At 38.8% G+C, this 17088-nt stretch overlaps 2 protein-coding genes across 2 annotated transcripts; one reads left to right on the forward strand and one right to left on the reverse strand.

The window, feature by feature from the left end:
* Window positions 1-1707: 1707 nt before the first annotated feature.
* LOC144518379 (ATP synthase F(1) complex subunit alpha, mitochondrial-like) lies at window positions 1708-6459 on the forward strand. The gene is made up of 11 exons (XM_078251019.1): window positions 1708-1843; window positions 2309-2384; window positions 3027-3196; window positions 3574-3747; window positions 3980-4146; window positions 4283-4583; window positions 4749-4973; window positions 5077-5184; window positions 5355-5499; window positions 5615-5765; window positions 5857-6459. Exons 1-11 carry the CDS (start codon window positions 1784-1786, stop codon window positions 5933-5935), a joined length of 1656 nt encoding a protein of 551 aa, XP_078107145.1. The 5' UTR covers window positions 1708-1783; the 3' UTR covers window positions 5936-6459.
* A 3332-nt stretch (window positions 6460-9791) lies between these two features.
* On the reverse strand, window positions 9792-16981 carry LOC144518380 (phospholipid phosphatase 1-like). Its single transcript, XM_078251020.1, has 6 exons — window positions 16499-16981; window positions 12977-13128; window positions 12604-12884; window positions 11877-11934; window positions 11367-11543; window positions 9792-10662 (listed from the first exon to the last, which is right to left on the reverse strand). Exons 1-6 carry the CDS (start codon window positions 16554-16556, stop codon window positions 10537-10539), a joined length of 852 nt encoding a protein of 283 aa, XP_078107146.1. The 5' UTR covers window positions 16557-16981; the 3' UTR covers window positions 9792-10536.
* Window positions 16982-17088: the final 107 nt, after the last annotated feature.

Below are 17088 nucleotides of genomic sequence, written 5' to 3' on the forward strand. Positions count from 1 at the left end.
TCACTCATTTTCGAGAATAGGCCTACTTGAATGTGCTGCTGGGACCCACATGAACACACCGTGGTAAAGTTGGTTTTATATTGGACATTGGATATTCGACACATTCGAAAAAATCTATTATGCGGCTTGCCATTTTGACCTATTCATGTCAAAATACTTCTGATGAACTCAGCTAACCCCCCTACACATAACACAAAGCTTCTTTTTAAAAAAAAAAAAAAAGATCCTTTGATTTTTAAAATATTTTTTTAATATTAACAAATGCTATAAATCTATTATGCGGCCTGACCTTTTGACCTATTCATGTTAAACCACTTTTGGTGAACTCAGCTAACTCCCCCACACATAACACAAAGCTTCTTTTCTCAAAAAAAACATCCTTTGATTTTTTTAAATATTTTTTTTGTTATTTTTATTATTTTATTTTATCTTTGTAGACCCAATTTGACTCATGCAGAAAATGGTTCCAAGATCTCTGCACTCCAGCAACCGGAATGGTACATGTTCCAGAAGAATTGTTTCAATGTACACTGTGTGAAAAACAATAAATAACTACAACTGCAAGCAGTTATGACAGGGTCGTGAGTAGCCCCCGACGACCCAAAGCGTAACGGTGAGGAGGCAAACGTCAGTAAATATCGACATGTGTGAGCCGCAAGGTCTGTGGTACGTTGCCGTTGCAAATATCTCATTAACATTGATTGAGTAGAAGGGCCGAAAATGGTCTACATTGGCTACAGCGCCCCTTAATGGCCGAGTTTCTTAAAATGTGTGGGGGACCCCCAGAGGGTGATGGCAAACTAGGATCTAAAGTTTTGTGTTGGTAGCATTTATTTTGGTTGAGATATGTCAAAGTTGGTGTTTTCATAGTTACCTACACAAATTTGTTTGTGCATAATTTGCGCAATTTTTGTCTAATAAAAATTCTATAAAATTAAAGGATGGGTTTTTGAGAAAAGAAGCTTTGTGTTATGTGTAGGGGAGTTAGCTGATTTCACCAAAAGTGGTTTAACATGAATAGGTCAAAATGTCAAGCTGCATAATAGATTTATAGCATTTTTTTTACATGAAAAAATATTTATAAAATCAAAGGATGTTTTTTTTTGAAAAAAGAAGCTTTCTGTTATGTGTAGGGGGGTTAGCTGAGTTCATCAGAAGTATTTTGACATGAATAGGTCAAAATGGCAAGCCGCATAATAGATTTTTCGAATGTGTCGAATAGCCAATGTCCAATATAAAACCAACTTTACCACGGTCATGAACACTATATTTTCCCCCTGTATAACCATGACTTTAGGCTTGCAAGGGCCTTTGTCCAGCCTTGTCAATTCATCTTAATATAAATAATAGTAATCGGCTATTGCTTAATGTTTTAGGGCGAAAACCATACACAAGAAGTTAGCTACATTTAAAAAAAGTTTTTTATTTTTTCCACTCCATGTTGCACTTCTATAAAGTTGTGGGACTCACAAGAGACAAATGAATGGTCAGTAGGCCTATGTATGTGATGTTATATAAATACATATTTTGTCCACCCATATACATACATATCCTTCATATTATAACATCAAGTCGGACAGGTTTGTCCAAAATAAAGTTATTAAAAAATATTGCCGCTAGTCTCATCTCCATGACGACAGGGGGCAGAGTTGAGCTGTAGAACAGGACATTTAACGTCAGTGTCACATAAATAGAAGAAGAGTTCATTCAGCCATTACATTCTCACTCACAGCCAGGTCGAAGCCGCTAGTGGTGGAGGACAGGTCATTAGCAACCCGACAAAATGTTAACCGTGAGAGTTGCAGCAGCTTTGGCCAGGACCCTGCCCAGAAGGGCTGGATTTGTAAGTATTATAATTAAGCTATCTATATCTAATGGATATGTTGCAGCAAGTGTATCTAATTTCAATGTGAACATTATGGGCGTGAAGGGTAACGTTAATGTTAAGGCCGCTGGCTGCCTTGTCATCGACTTATTAATGCGGCCCTAAACTCTCCTAAATAATCATTCGCGTTAGTGGCCTCGAAATTGTCGTATACAATGTGTTTGTTGAAGTTGCCCTTGTGAAACGACGTCTTCGTCCTGCAGCAAGCAGCGCTTAAGTTAGCACGCAAGCTAATTGCTAGCTACCAGCTAAGGGCTCGTTCAGCCACGCTTTGAAGGTCAGGAAGCCTGACGGCGCACGTCGTCTCCGCTGCACAGCGTCAGCTCAGCTTTTAAACTACACATTTTAACTGCTGCTGCAATATGCATAGGCAACTTTTATTTGCTGTTAACGCTTAATAAAATCTGTCTGTCGTTAAATCAGGTGTCCAAGACTGTACCGGCCGCCTGCGTTGGGGTCAACCACCTCCACACACACAGACCATGGCTGCAGAAGATAGGTAAGTGGAAAAACAACATGACAGAAACTAATAATATAATACTAATACAAATAATAATTATCCTCCACTAATGGGTCGGCTCCTAAAGGTGAATTATGAAGGTCATTAATCTCGGTACAGAAGTTGTCTTCGTAATTGCTATGTCAAGTTAACAGGATAGCATGCTACAGGTTTACATGTATATCTGGACAAACAAGCACATCAGTATTCATACGTGTCGTTGTGAAGACTTTCTATATAGCTTACCTGAAAATGTTAACTAAAGAGAAAAATAAAGGTTCTGTAATAAAGTTATCCTTTGCGTAGAAGAGAAACTGACAACCACAGCAATGTCACAATATCTTTGACTTGCGATTTAGTTATGTTACTTTATTGTTAGCCTTTACAATATTTATACTGAGTTAGTGGTGGATGTTTTGGAAAACATTTTTACTGTATAACTCAAGTGGCTTTATGTTAAGAAAATTGTATGAATTTAACTGTAATTAGATTATATTGCAGTATTATAACCAAAATCCGTATTGTCCTCTAGTTTTATATCAAGGTGTTTTCTATCTATCTGGTTTTCCTAAATTTAACCTTTTTTGTTAAATCTGGGATTATTCAAGCAAGATCCTATAACGCATGTCTTGTCTCTCGCAGGCACAGCCGAGGTGTCTTCAATCCTGGAGGAGAAGATCATGGGAGCTGACACCTCTGCCGACCTGGAAGAGACAGGACGTGTGCTGTCCATCGGTGACGGTATTGCCAGAGTGTACGGGCTGAGGAATGTCCAGGCAGAAGAGATGGTGGAGTTTTCTTCTGGACTGAAGGTATGTATAAAAGGACACTTATAAAACACGTTTTGTTTCTGGGCTAAGTAAAGCTAAACTTAAAGATTAACCTATTGCAATAATTAGACGGTGCACTTATCTTGAATTGACAAAACTGAAAGAACAGTATCTTGTTCCATAAACTGAAATGTGAAATGCTCCCAAACCTTAAATAGCCATCATCTTCAGTTAACCTTCAGTTATACTTTGTAGGTCAAAGCGACCAGCTTTAAAACAGCATTCTGTTCTTGAGTTCTAATTTTATATATATATATATATATATATATATATATATATATATATATATATATATATATATATATATATATATTTATATATTTTAAAAATAAATTTTTTTTTTTTCTTTCTCCCCCCAGGGCATGTCTCTGAACTTGGAGCCCGACAACGTTGGTGTTGTGGTGTTCGGTAACGACAAGCTGATCAAGGAGGGTGACATTGTGAAGAGGACTGGTGCCATTGTGGATGTCCCTGTTGGTGAGGAGCTGCTCGGCCGCGTGGTGGACGCTCTGGGAAATGCCATCGATGGAAAGGTCACTTGAGCCACTTTAACTTGTGTTTTAAATAGAAACATTGTTTTCCTTCTAATTACTTGAGTATATGTGCATCTGTCTTAACACAAATACATAAAATCTCAGTTACAGTTTTGGTCAAAGTAACGCGTAGCATTGTTGCTTGTTTACATTAAATGGCTTTATTGGCACACTTGTCAGCATCTTGATATGTCGGTTCATCTTTTAAAATGCATATTTACTTTTTTCTCAGGGTCCTCTTGGCTCCAGTATCCGTAGGCGTGTGGGTCTGAAGGCTCCTGGTATCATCCCCCGTATCTCTGTGAGGGAACCCATGCAGACTGGAATTAAGGCTGTGGACAGCCTGGTGCCCATTGGCAGAGGGCAGCGTGAGCTGATCATTGGTGACAGGCAGACCGGGTAAATACTTTGGAATAGATACAAATGTACTGCATTTGGACATACGACCATTCCATGGATTAATGGTAATCAATGCTTGGGTGCTTTGCAAAAATTGGTAAGAATGTTTTTATTTAAATCTATCTCCAATTTCTAGCAAAACTGCCATTGCCATCGACACAATCATCAACCAGAAGCGCTTCAATGAGGGAACTGACGAGAAGAAGAAGCTGTACTGCATCTACGTCGCTATCGGACAGAAGAGATCCACTGTTGCTCAGCTGGTGAAGAGGCTGACTGATGCTGATGCCATGAAGTATACCATCGTGGTCTCTGCCACTGCCTCTGATGCTGCTCCTCTGCAGTACCTGGCCCCATACTCTGGCTGCTCCATGGGAGAGTACTTCAGAGACAACGGCAAGCACGCCCTGATCATCTATGATGATCTGTCCAAGCAGGTGAGGACTCGGATTGCTGTTGTAATTAAAACTGAATACCCTGTAAAACTGTTGTCCGTGATCGGAGTTGAATATCTCCAATAATAATGAAATTGTGGAAGTATTCCCAAGTGCAACCATGTTAAATTTACGTCTTTTTTTTTTTCTCCCCCTTCCTCCTCTCAGGCTGTTGCCTACCGTCAGATGTCCCTGCTGCTGCGTCGTCCTCCTGGTCGTGAGGCTTACCCCGGTGATGTGTTCTACCTGCACTCCCGTCTGCTGGAGAGAGCTGCCAAGATGAACGACAACTTCGGTGGCGGCTCCCTCACTGCCCTGCCCGTCATCGAGACCCAGGCCGGTGACGTGTCTGCCTACATCCCCACCAACGTCATCTCCATCACAGACGGACAGGTTTGTCAAACGGTCCTATATTGTTGGTTGTGTTATGGCTCGTATATGAAACGTTCTTCGTTACAATGCTATTGTATTGTCATCTTTTATCTGCTTGCTGTAGATCTTCTTGGAGACTGAGCTGTTTTACAAGGGTATCCGCCCAGCTATCAACGTGGGTCTGTCTGTGTCCAGAGTAGGCTCCGCTGCCCAGACCAAAGCTATGAAGCAGGTATCATATATTTTTCTTTTTTTTTTTTTCTTTCCCTTTTTCAATTCAGACATTACCCCTAAAGTTTTTTTTTTTTTTTTTTTTATTTTGTTTTTTTTAAAAACAAATCCTGCATTCCATCGAATAAAGGCTGCAATCTCCAGCATTATAATTTTATTTCTACCCTTAAGGTGGCCGGTACCATGAAGCTGGAGCTGGCTCAGTACCGTGAGGTGGCTGCCTTCGCCCAGTTCGGCTCTGACCTGGACGCTGCCACCCAGCAGCTTCTTAACAGGGGTGTCAGGCTCACTGAATTGCTTAAACAGGGACAGTACTGTAAGTGTCAGTTTCTTAAACAATTTGTTTCCCAAGAAGTAGAATAGAAATGCCAAGCTTATATTGTATGTCTTTTTAAAATGCAAAACCTAACTCTTGTCTCCCCCCCCTCCAGGCCCCATGGCCATTGAGGAGCAGGTAACGGTCATCTATGCTGGTGTCAGGGGTCACTTGGACAAGATGGAGCCCAGCAAAATCACTAGGTTTGAGAAGGCTTTCCTGCAGCACGTCCTCAGCCAGCACCAGGACCTGCTTGCCGCAATCAGGTGAGACAGATTTCTCAGCCACAATGTTTGAACAATTAACATGGGTGTTTTATACAAGTGTTAATTTGACTTGACCTGTTTTCTGTTTTAGAGCTGAAGGCCATATCTCGGAGGCATCGGATGCCAAACTGAAGCAGATTGTACTGAACTTCCTGTCCAGTTTTGAGTAATGGATAGCACTTCTCTTGATCTTCAGTGAGCTACCTGTCTGTGTCCCCATTATGCTTATACATGTGAACACACTGAAGGCCAAAACCTCCATGTACAGATTTCTCCAAATAAAATTTTACAACCCCAATGAGCTGTAAAATTCTTCTGATTGTGCGTTTGACTACAGTAAGTTAGGTTTGTGTCCTGTGAGCAGATTTCACCAATGGCGGAAAAGTCAAACAATATTTTTCTTTAAATGCATCCAATGTGTAATTTGAGTATTTTAGTGTACCAAAATATAAAGGTAACATGCATAACGGGCCGCATACCACAGTCTATAATTCTGTTTACTGTAACAGTTGTTCATAAGCGCATTATATTTAAGAGGGCAAATGAGTGTTGACAAGTTTCTGTTTTGTACCTCATTGTTTTCACAGGATGGAAAGGACTGTATGCCCAGTTTCTCAACTGTGGTTGAAATGATGGGGTGAACTGTTTGATACTATGGTAATAAATTCAGTGACACTGTCACACATCAAATCCATCTTGTATTGTCCTGTGTTATAACTTCTGAGACTGCTCCCAACCATTTGACTTTGAAGTGACTACAGTGATATTTAGACTTGCGGCCGAAGTCCATCCTGCCAAATCATTACTAGATTTCATAATTCACATAGCACATTAATTTTACTTCATACATTTGAAACTAATAGATCTTGCGTCTTTTCTGGAAAAGCTGATTATTGTCTAAGTAGGGTTGCAACAAACAACCTTTTGGTCTCGTCATTGTGCTCAGACTACAATGAAAATCTGTTTGGCAGTGTCCATTAAAGTTAAATAGAGCAAAGAACAATTTGATACCTATCAACTAATCGGCATATTTTATAAAAAAAAATGTTTTAATTGCCTGTTTTGGTCTAACCCTAAAATACTGCACACAGAAAATCATCAAATTCTCTCTTCTGCAAAGCTGTAACTAGAGAATATTTTGCCTTGAACTGAAAAACTGAATTGATTAAAGTTGCAGATTGATTTTCTATGCATAAATTATTCAATTAATTGCTCTTTTTTTTTTAAGCATGTAACATGACACTTGGAAAACAAATAGTGTGCAGCTTTTGTATGATATATGTCCAGTAGGTGGCTTTAAATGCCACAAACTAGACCGAGCTACTCAGGCTAAAGACTCAACAATAGTTCTCACCTGTATCTCCTACCCAAGGTTATTTTAACATGAGTCACTGATGGTGGACTGCATTTGGCCCTAGTTACAACAGTTTGATATGTAGTATATATTTCTTAATGTTATTAATCTCCATCACGGCATATAAGCAGGAGGATGCAGCAAAGCCGTTTTCTCCCATTTTACTCACTTTCTCCCTACTTTTATCTGCTGTTATATACAATATAACTATGCAATACATAGATTAAATTATATAATTTATATTAATGCACCAATTGTCACAGATGTAAACTTGAAGTTTTGTCAAAGTCAAAACAAACTTGCTGCCAATGATGAGAGCAACAGTTTCCACCACCGTGCATATTTCTCATGAGGGATCAGGTGCAGTGCTCTTCTGTAACAGCCTCATCCACAACCGCACAAGTTTATTACCACCACAAACCTAACCTGCTATTTACACCTCATTTCCCAATGTTGTTGTACGTAACTGTTTTTTTTTTTTTTTTTTTTTCCTCTCAAACAGGTAAAAGAGACACAGAGCTGTTGGTTCAGTTGGGTTACTCAACTTTAATCTCTGCTCTCTCATAGATGGAGTTCAAAACCATTTATGGCTCCAATTGCATCTATTATTTTCTCACTCTTTGTTTTTTTAAAACAATTGATACTATTTTAGTCATTGTGTAAAATTATCTCAGAGAAGTGGGATGACAAAGTATGTGTAAGGAACAAAAAGTAAGTGTAGTTTGAAGGAAATTCAATTTATGATGTTTCAGTGCCAATTCTTTAAAAGCTGCCATTGCAAGTTGCATTCTGAGTCGCTTGTTTCTCCAGTGGCATCACTGCCTGGCAAGATAAAGTGAGACATGTGAGAGTGAATGGAGCTGCTTTCAATAAAGACTATTGTCGAGGTCAGCGTGACAACAAGGGAGAGCTCTGTGGAGCAACAGACAACATGACCGGTCAGATTTCACACATGTGGGAGGTAGAAGTGATGCTACAGCAACATGATCAGTTTTTCAATAGACAAACGGAGTCATGATCTAGTATCCATGAAATATTTGTAATAGTCTTCAAATTCCCTTTGTTAGTGATATATAGCAGAACCCCCAAACGCACATAAACTGGCTCTTTTTTTAAACAGTTTTTTTTGCAGTTTCCTCAGGAAATTTCACCCAGCATTTTGAAGTGCCTATTTCTGCATACCTGCTCAGTTCTCTTAATGCATAGCATGCATAGTTTCAAAATAAACTACTTGGAAAGGAATCTATGAAACACCTATTCATATTACTCTCTAGATAGTACTAGCACTAGTGCTATTTGGCCTCTAAATCAAATTTGCAGTGACATCAGGTCAGCAGAGTTAAGTCAATAAAGAGACAATGGTAAGTTTCTTGGTGGGAATTTCCTAAATTTACAACATCGACACATTCCTAAAAACGACATGCTGAGATTTGTGTGACATTATTTCGGAATTTGGAAGTTAAGAATAACTAAAGCTTTAATAGGAACTCAAACTGTATTTTACTCTTTTTACTTTTTCTTTGTGGACTACGTGTATAATTACCAGATTAATCACTGTGTTGTGCTTCATATGGGGGCTTACACTGCATCCAGTGGATGGTAGAAATGGAAAAGGGAAAGATTCCCAAAGTTAGTTGTATGAAGATTAAAAAAAAATGTGCATTGATAACATCATATCTATTAAATTTGGGTTTAATTACATTGAACGTCAGTCTTTGACAGATGTGAGGTGTTCATTTTTCTTTGGTTTTCAGGCACAAATCGGCGCTCTCGTAATTATGACTTGGAAGTTGGCATGAAAGGCAGCTTTAATGCTGATATTTCAGTGTAATTCTTGAATGAACTACCATAGCCAAATGGACAGCTACTGTAGTCTAACTTTTGTGAATCCAGTTTTCTTGTTACTGTACTAATTTCTGTATCACAATAATTGAATGTGTTGTCCAATACTGTTTTCACAGTTTAACTTCCAATAAAGACTTAAAAGGCCAACCCCTGTCGTCAACGTAGCTGTGCACCTACACACAAAATAAGTGCAGAAGAATCCCAATTGCCCTGCTGATACATACATAAGTGACTTTGCATGGAGCCTGTAGACTTGACATTGATGAGTGTGGTATTATTGCAGTCACTGTGTGTTAAACTAAACCTAGTTCTCTCAGTCACTGTAATAGGATTTAAACTCTTAAGCAGATCCTCGACTCGGACATTAGCAGCCGACCATTAGCGCCTGTCTGCTGACAGTTTTCTCTGGCGAAGACAAGCCAACCTCTTCCTGTTGGAAACAGCAAGAATATGTAGTGATAGTCTGGTAGTGCTTAACCTCTCTTAATCCATGATACCGCTGGGATAACAAACATGTTGCACATTTGCATGCTTGTGGTTTCTATGGTCTGTCTACACAGCGAGTAAATTACCCGCCCAAAGCAGTGTTTTGTTTTCATACAGGTCTGCATTTTTGCATTTGGTTAATAAATCCCACTGTTGTTTTTTCTTCCTTGATGCCATTCCTTACGCTGAATTCTAACTAGAAAAAAGACACATTTATTATTCTGCTGCAGCAAATAAGTCTACACTTAAAATCAGCAGCTGCACTGTGTCCAAGGCTCCATTCCCCTGCATTACATCTGCTTTGTTTTTTCTACAGACAGAACACACAGGAGTCATTTCCCTTCTTTTTAACAAAGTAGCAAAACAGAGCTCTCTTTATTTAGCACACATTTTTCTCAGTACCGCTCTAAACAATACTGCTTAAAGCTTCTGCATGGACCAAAACATAGAGAGCTTCATACAAACTGCATTTTTCATTCATGAAATAACATCAGGGAAGTGACATGACAGCAGGTAGCAGAACGTCATCAACATCGTCTCCAGTCCAGGTTTTCTAATTCACAGGTGCCAGGCTCTCTACAAGCCTGCTTGCAGTGCGCACACAGACGCTCATTATATTCTGGGCAAAAGGAATTTCATTCATTCACGATGGTAACATCAGACCAATATGCACTAGAAACACATTTCCAAGCGCACACTGTAAAAAAAGCAACTCTTTCTAAGGTAAACCCAACATGCTGTTTTTTTTTCATTTTGTCATTCCATAATAAATTGTTTTATGTTGGATTTACCCAAAACTTTGGCAGAGAGTTCTGCTTCTTTATATCTCAGTGAAGTGCAACAACTGTCTTCTGTAGTGCACTTTTCTTCCCTTAATCAAAGTTTAAGGACCACACCAAAGGTAGCAGCTAAAGGTAGCAGTTTAATCCTGCAGCGTTGGCTCCACAGGGCAAACTGTGTTGAAGAAATGCACAGCTACAGCCAGCAGTTAATATCACACACTGGCAGTTCATTGATGTGTTTTAGGTCCTCCGTGACTATTTTAAAATAAAGGCCCTAAGGAGTGTTGTCTCTGAGGCCTCAGATTCATTCAGTGCTGCCATAGTGGTTCCCATTGAAAGGGTTTTCCTGTAAACTGGTGTGTGAGGCTTCTACCTCCTGTGACACCACTGGGACCACTGGCTGTTCAAAGAAATTGGACACACAGAACACCTGCAGAAAAACAAGCAACACAATTAAAGCACATTCTACTGTTAGTGCTATTATTGTTAATTCATCACTCTAATGATTTAGTAATATTATGTCTTCAACCTCACAGACTCACTAGTGGGTCATTAAAAAACTCAACTCAAACCAACAGAACTTTGTTTTTGAGACCCCAAAGATACTTAACATATCTTGAATTAGTTGAATTAGTTATAATCAATAAATAATTGGAACATGCCGATACAAAATGTATAGTATATAATACTGTTAGACAGCATGTTAAAGGATGATTTTTCTACACTTAAGGGGAGACACCCCAGGTAAAACCATCATTTTTAAATTTTGAGTTTTCTGGGCTATTTTACTTCCATAGCATGTCTTCTTTCAGACTATTGGGGGGGGGACATCCAAAATACACATTTAGGAGTTTATTTTACTACACTTTGTGTATTTGCACCTGCAAATTTCTCCTAAATTCAGCAAAAGTTAGCATTAGATAATGCCTAATTTGCATATTTAACATTTCAGAAAACTGCATGTTCAAGGCTTTAACCTCTTTTGAAAGGCAAACATGGTCAATATGCTCTTTTTAAACATGGCTTATAAATAAAGTGACTTGACTTTTTCTGTTGCATATTGTGACAATAAATGTTATGTATCATTATGCCTTGTTTTGCCATTATCCTAATAGAACTTTAGACAAAACTTACTGTGAGAGTAGCCACTAAACCACCCTGCAGGAGGCCAGTGAGCACATCACTCCAGTGATGTTTGTAGTCAGACACTCGAGAGAGACCCACATACACAGCAGTGGCAATTAGGAAGAATTGGATGCTGGGACGCAGAAGCCTCGACCATTCTGACCTCAGTCTGGCTTGAATGTACAGCTACAGGAGAAAAGGAAATCATCAAATATTAGAAACAGAAAAGCCTTGGGGTCACACCTAGACAATCAGTTTATATTGTCCAAGTCAATATTTACAGTACGGTTGTTGGCAGCTAATACATTTGCTGAAAAGAGTTATGAAGTTTATAATTCGTAAACTCTTTTGACAATGACATAAAGAGTCCTTTTTAGGGTACATTTGAATGGTATATAGACAGTAAAGCATATAAAGCAAAGCTATTTATTAGAATTAACATTGTTTTTCATCATTTATTGCAATTAAATGTAAGCCACATTTGGGCTTTAGGTTTTGAAGTAGAAAATTTGTACTTACTACAAGGAACAGCATGCAGTACATAGAGAAGGATGAATGACCAGAGTAGAAGGACAGTCTGCAAAAGATAAACAAAAGAGATACTTTTTATTCATTCATAACACAGGTCTATCATAATCAAACTCTTAAATGTAATATTACTGTATTGATATACATTTAGAAGGAATAAAAGAAAGAACTCCACTAATTTTACACATCAAAATGAGTTTACTAGTTGAGAGGAGCACGACTTAGACCGTGAAAACAGTTGTATAATGTCTGCTGGGACTCTAGAGGAGCTTAATCTGAGAAAATAGCTTTACTGATGTCATCATGAGTAATTGTGGAAAGTTTATGATTTGGAGTTTTACGTACTTTTGCCTGAAGATGGTCTAGTACCGAAACGTTGCCTACTATTAAACTTAATATATTTTTTGCAAGTTAGACAGTATGCGGGAGTTTTGCTACTTTTGACCTGCTTGTCCCCCTTCGACGAATCTGTCTCACGTTGTAGATGTGCAAAGTATTTTTCTGTACCGACTTGAGTTTTAGGGACTAAAAGTCAGGATATATCTTGGGAAAGTAATGCAAATAACTGGGCACTCTCAGATGATCAGGCTCGGTGAGACTCTACTAACACATAATAGTACTAAATGTTATCATTTAGTCAAAGAAAATTTTATATTTGGTGACGTTTATCAGAAGTTGCTGTTGTGGGTTTAATTTAATCCATGTTCAAGACATTTACCTGGCCTCATCTACCAGAAACTTGTCTCCAGTGCAAGTGAAGTTCTCGATGTATCCGCCAGCTTTGCAGTTGATGGTATTCCAGACTGGTTTGCATACAGCCAGGAAGTTTGGCCGCAGGCGGCCGATGGAGTACTTGGCTATGTCTGTCAGAGACTGGCTGGCAGCAGCTCCGAACACATAGCTCCCCACAGCTTTGTAGACACACGCCACATACTTGGTCCTCAAAGACTGGTTCTTGATGCGAGACAAGTAAACAGAAAGGCACTCGCCACAGACGATCTGCAACAGAAGAGATTTAAACAATAAGTAAACTCAACAATTGACATTTAAAAGGTCAGAGAACTTATGGAAAAAGACGACTGTTGACTTACCACGATCAGTGTGAAGGGGATCATGACTCCTCCCAGCAGCTGGTAGGATATGGTGTCCTCTTTGAGGGGGTATCTGATAGACTCATCGTTACAGAAGAACCCCCGTTTGAAAGGGTTGTGTTGAGGGGTAAGGATAAAAAATGGAAGTCCAACTGTTAAAAATGAAGAAAGAGATATAAGTATAAATGATATACCACCACCAATGTTGTGATTAATGCTGCCTTCATGTACAGCTAGGAAAAACAAGCGATGTGGTGTGTGTTTGTTGCTGGCAACCTGTAGTTTTGTCTGTGAAACTCTGAGCTGCTGAGTTGTGCCGTTGAGTGGGTGGAGAGAGTTTGGTAATAAAAGTGCAATTCATCACAATGATCAATAAAAGTTTACTGATAAGGCACATTTTATAGCCTACTAAAATATACAATAGGCTACATTGTGCTTTTGAAAAGACATAAAATAGAACAGAAAAAGCCACATGCAAAAACAAGGAACATTAAATTAATAATAACTAATTAGATTTCATCTGGTTTTACATCTTATATCACCAAAATGTACATCATGTTTACAAGCAGCTGCAAATACTTGTGTGACTTAGTTATGAGCCATTGCTACTATTGTATATATAACTACAATGCTAATAAAATTTATGTTTTTAGTTTCTTGAAAAATGCTATGTTGGCATCAAACAGGCGTTTCCCCTCCTGAAAAAGAAGCTGGTGACTCGTGTGGGTTTCATTTAGCTGCAAGGAAAAATATTGACTCTGTTCAAGTTGCACAATAACTGAATTAAAAGGCTTGAGGCCTTGTGTTAACGCAGAACAATATTGCAAAAGTCATATGTTTACTTTAGACTTTAGATATTGGAACAGTGAAGGTATGATTAGCTGAAGGGACTCGTTATGTTTACTTAAGAAGGGACAATGCACTTAAAGCAACATTTAGCCATACAGGCTAATTTTCATCTGGTGTTAATCTGTAACCAAAACACATAAAAAGCAAAAAACACACAGGCATTTGGCTAATCTGAAGTCAGTAATGCAATGCCAAGCATTCTTCTAAGTACGATCACGCACCCTAGGGGCAGCAAATGTAATTTGCAGCCATGGTCTGTCTAGCAACTCTCCGTTGGCTTGCGAGCTGGAAAAACCAAATTCTGGTCAGGCCAATCACATCGTGTATAAAGTCGGTGGGCGGGCTTAACATAATGACGGCAGAGTTGCAACGGTTCCGCGTGAATTCCCTGCTACTTGAAAACAAAGAAGATGGCTGCTGCTGCTGGCGAACAGCGGTCTTTCGAATCAGCTTCAGCCGCGATTCTGGAAGACTTGGAGTTAAGTACTGAAGCCATTCTTAAAAAAGGAAGATGTGTTCGGAGTTTTGCCGACCGGATACGGCAAAAGTTGAATCTATCAACTAGCGTTGCTCTGGTTGGCTATGAGTGCAGAGGGAATTTGAAAGACCATTTATCCCGCCCCTCGGATTGAGCCCTGCCAATGGTGAGTTCCCAGACCCAACATCTTGATGTGGGTCTGGCTTGTCAGGCTATGCTAATGATGCTTTCTGGCTAGATGAGTTATCACACAGTCACAGACCTTTGTTTAGGCGTGTCCGTTTAAACCTACTGCAGGGCAAATTCCACCGACTGTCTTTTGAAATTCTGAATAAACTAAACCTGGCTTTGAAATGACATCAGTGGACTATTCGAATCTAAGTAGCAGTACATCTTTTAAACTACTGTCTACTTTAACTAAGATGAGTCTGTCTTCCACCTAAAAAGCAAAAAGTGGTATAATATCCACTATTTAAATGTTTATTTTTACTTATATGATAATATGTATTCAGCAGTCATTATTAGCAGGCATGTGTTATACGTGTCTGTATTTTATGTTGACAATTTGCTGTAATTAAAGGTTTTTGATTTGAAATGAAAAGGTTTGCTCCGGCCGGGCTGTAGGCTATTTGATTTGGTCACAAACTTGATTTTACAGCTAAACAGTACACTAAAATATGTTGCTGAAAACATTTGAGGCGAGAAATAGACAATGAAGTAACAAAATCTTGATACATATTTGATACATATCTGTCTCATGTGCTACTGTCTGCATATAGTGATAGTTTCAGCAAAAATGGCAAAAGTTATTTTTATAAAGGTTACCTACTGAACCTTTAATAAGTGAAGATAGTAGAAAATAATGAATCAACGATAAGTTAAGCATTGAAGACATATTATTGGGGTAGTAATAGGATTTTTATACCACGAGGAAACGGCCTCACTGATATTAAAAATATTGTTTACACTGTAAAACAAGTTTAAAAAAGTACTGTAGGTATAATTTTTTCGATACTGAGTATTAGTATGCTACTTAATAGTTCTACTTTACATTTCAGAGAGAAATATTGTACTTTTTACTCCACCACATTGATTTAAGCGCTGTAGTTACTAAGTACTAAGTACAAATTTAGGTATATTAACTTAATATACCTAAAGGGTGAACCATTGTTATAGATTAAACGACAAAAGAGTATTTAAAGTAGTTAAAATCAGCTCGACCAACTACGACAGTAAAACGCTGCTTACACATTGATGAATTAGTAATAATTACCCAATAGTTCATGTAAATGTATAGATATAACATTCACAGGGGGCATTTTTCTGCATAATGGATAGGCCTAGGTTATAGCCTATTTGGCTTATAATACTTAATACCTTATACCTAAAATACTTTTAAATGCAGCACTTTTACTGGAGTTTTGTTTACATTGTGGTATTTCTAATTTTAATTAAGTACAGGATATGAATTCTTCTTCAACCACTGATTTTACAGGAGTGTCCCACATACTGTAGAACATAAAGTTTACTAAACCAAAATGAAGGACTTATAATGAACTAGAATTAGAGTTAGACTTTGGACAGAAGATATGTGACTGGAAATAAAAGTTTACAATTTCCAGTTTTATTGTTGCTGTCAGCTCCAAACTTAATGAGAAGATTGGTGCACAGTCAGCAGCACAGCTGACCACATAATAAGACACTGACAGCAAAGTGAGGGAGTGCAGATTAATCACATGAAAATATTTCAGTCTAAACCTCTCTTAAATGGCAGCTATCAAACTGAACTGTCTGAGTGTCCCCAGATAGTAGAGTTTCTTTAATGTATTTGTATTCCAAGTATTGTCATTTACATTTAGCAGTCCTGCAGCTTGTCTCTGTGCTATGATTACATTACAAACACTAAGCTAAAAATACAGCTTTGCCTAGGAAAAAACACACAGGGTGGGACTTTGTTGCCTTTTTTTTTCCATCTTCCTGCCTGGTTCACTAAAATCTCAAGCCTCCGGATGTGTGTAGCCTATGGCGTGTATGCAAATAATATGATTTGCTTAAAGACTACTACTACTTTCTTTAATATGTCTCTACAGAATAGTTGCTGTAGGAGTGTTATGACAAAGAAAATGTTCGACTTTAGCGAGAATTACGGATTAAAAATTCGGTTTAAAAGACAGGGGTGGAGCAGGTTTACATACCGAGGATGAGACAGACAACGTCCAGCACGATGAGGGGGATCCCTGCAGCTTCAAACATGTTGCGTCTCCTTCTTCTGGTCTCAGTCTTTGTAAAAAATGTCCGGTCCCGGTGGTGCCGGCTGGTTTTAGGTGACAAGAGACGCAGCCTATCTGCCGCACATGTCTCGCTATTCCAGTAAAAAAAATCAAAACAGTATCATTGTGCTACCACCAAACTCCGTGACTGTCGAGAAGCTAAAACTACCGGGGGGGGGGTTACAAAAATATAGGCCTACTCTAGGTCAAAAAACACCGAACTAAAAGTCTAAATATATTCTAACACCACTACACATGTGAAGAGCCGCTCACCATCTCAGCTGCTCACAAAACATCATAACATAGCAGGATTTCTTCAGCTCATACCGTCCTATCCTCAGATATAAGGTGCGGGCGCCACGAGCGCTCTTCTACCGGTGTGATTAATGCTGCCTTCACGCACAGCTAGGAAAAATAAGCAATATGGTGCGTGTGTGTGTGTGTGTGTTGTGTAGCTCCGCAGCGCTGTGGAGGAAGGTCTGGCAATGCGAGACTACACGGCAACCTGTAGTTAA

The sequence above is a fragment of the Sander vitreus genome, chromosome 5, assembly GCF_031162955.1.
Source record: "Sander vitreus isolate 19-12246 chromosome 5, sanVit1, whole genome shotgun sequence".
Lineage (NCBI taxonomy): Eukaryota > Metazoa > Chordata > Actinopteri > Perciformes > Percidae > Sander > Sander vitreus.

Excerpts from the sequence above, each read along its gene's own strand:
- LOC144518379 (XM_078251019.1), top strand. The coding sequence starts at position 1,784 with ATGTTAACCGTGAGAGTTGCAGCAGCTTTGGCCAGGACCCTGCCCAGA. Across the intron at positions 1,844-2,308 it reads TGCCCAGAAGGGCTGGATTT|GTGTCCAAGACTGTACCGGC; the intron begins GTAAGTATTATA and ends TCGTTAAATCAG. Across the intron at positions 2,385-3,026 it reads ACCATGGCTGCAGAAGATAG|GCACAGCCGAGGTGTCTTCA; the intron begins GTAAGTGGAAAA and ends TGTCTCTCGCAG.
- LOC144518380 (XM_078251020.1), bottom strand. The coding sequence starts at position 16,556 with ATGTTTGAAGCTGCAGGGATCCCCCTCATCGTGCTGGACGTTGTCTGT. Across the intron at positions 11,544-11,876 it reads ACTGCATGCTGTTCCTTGTA|CTGTACATTCAAGCCAGACT; the intron begins GTAAGTACAAAT and ends TTTCTCCTGTAG. Across the intron at positions 10,663-11,366 it reads GTTTAGTGGCTACTCTCACA|GTGTTCTGTGTGTCCAATTT; the intron begins GTAAGTTTTGTC and ends GTTTTTCTGCAG.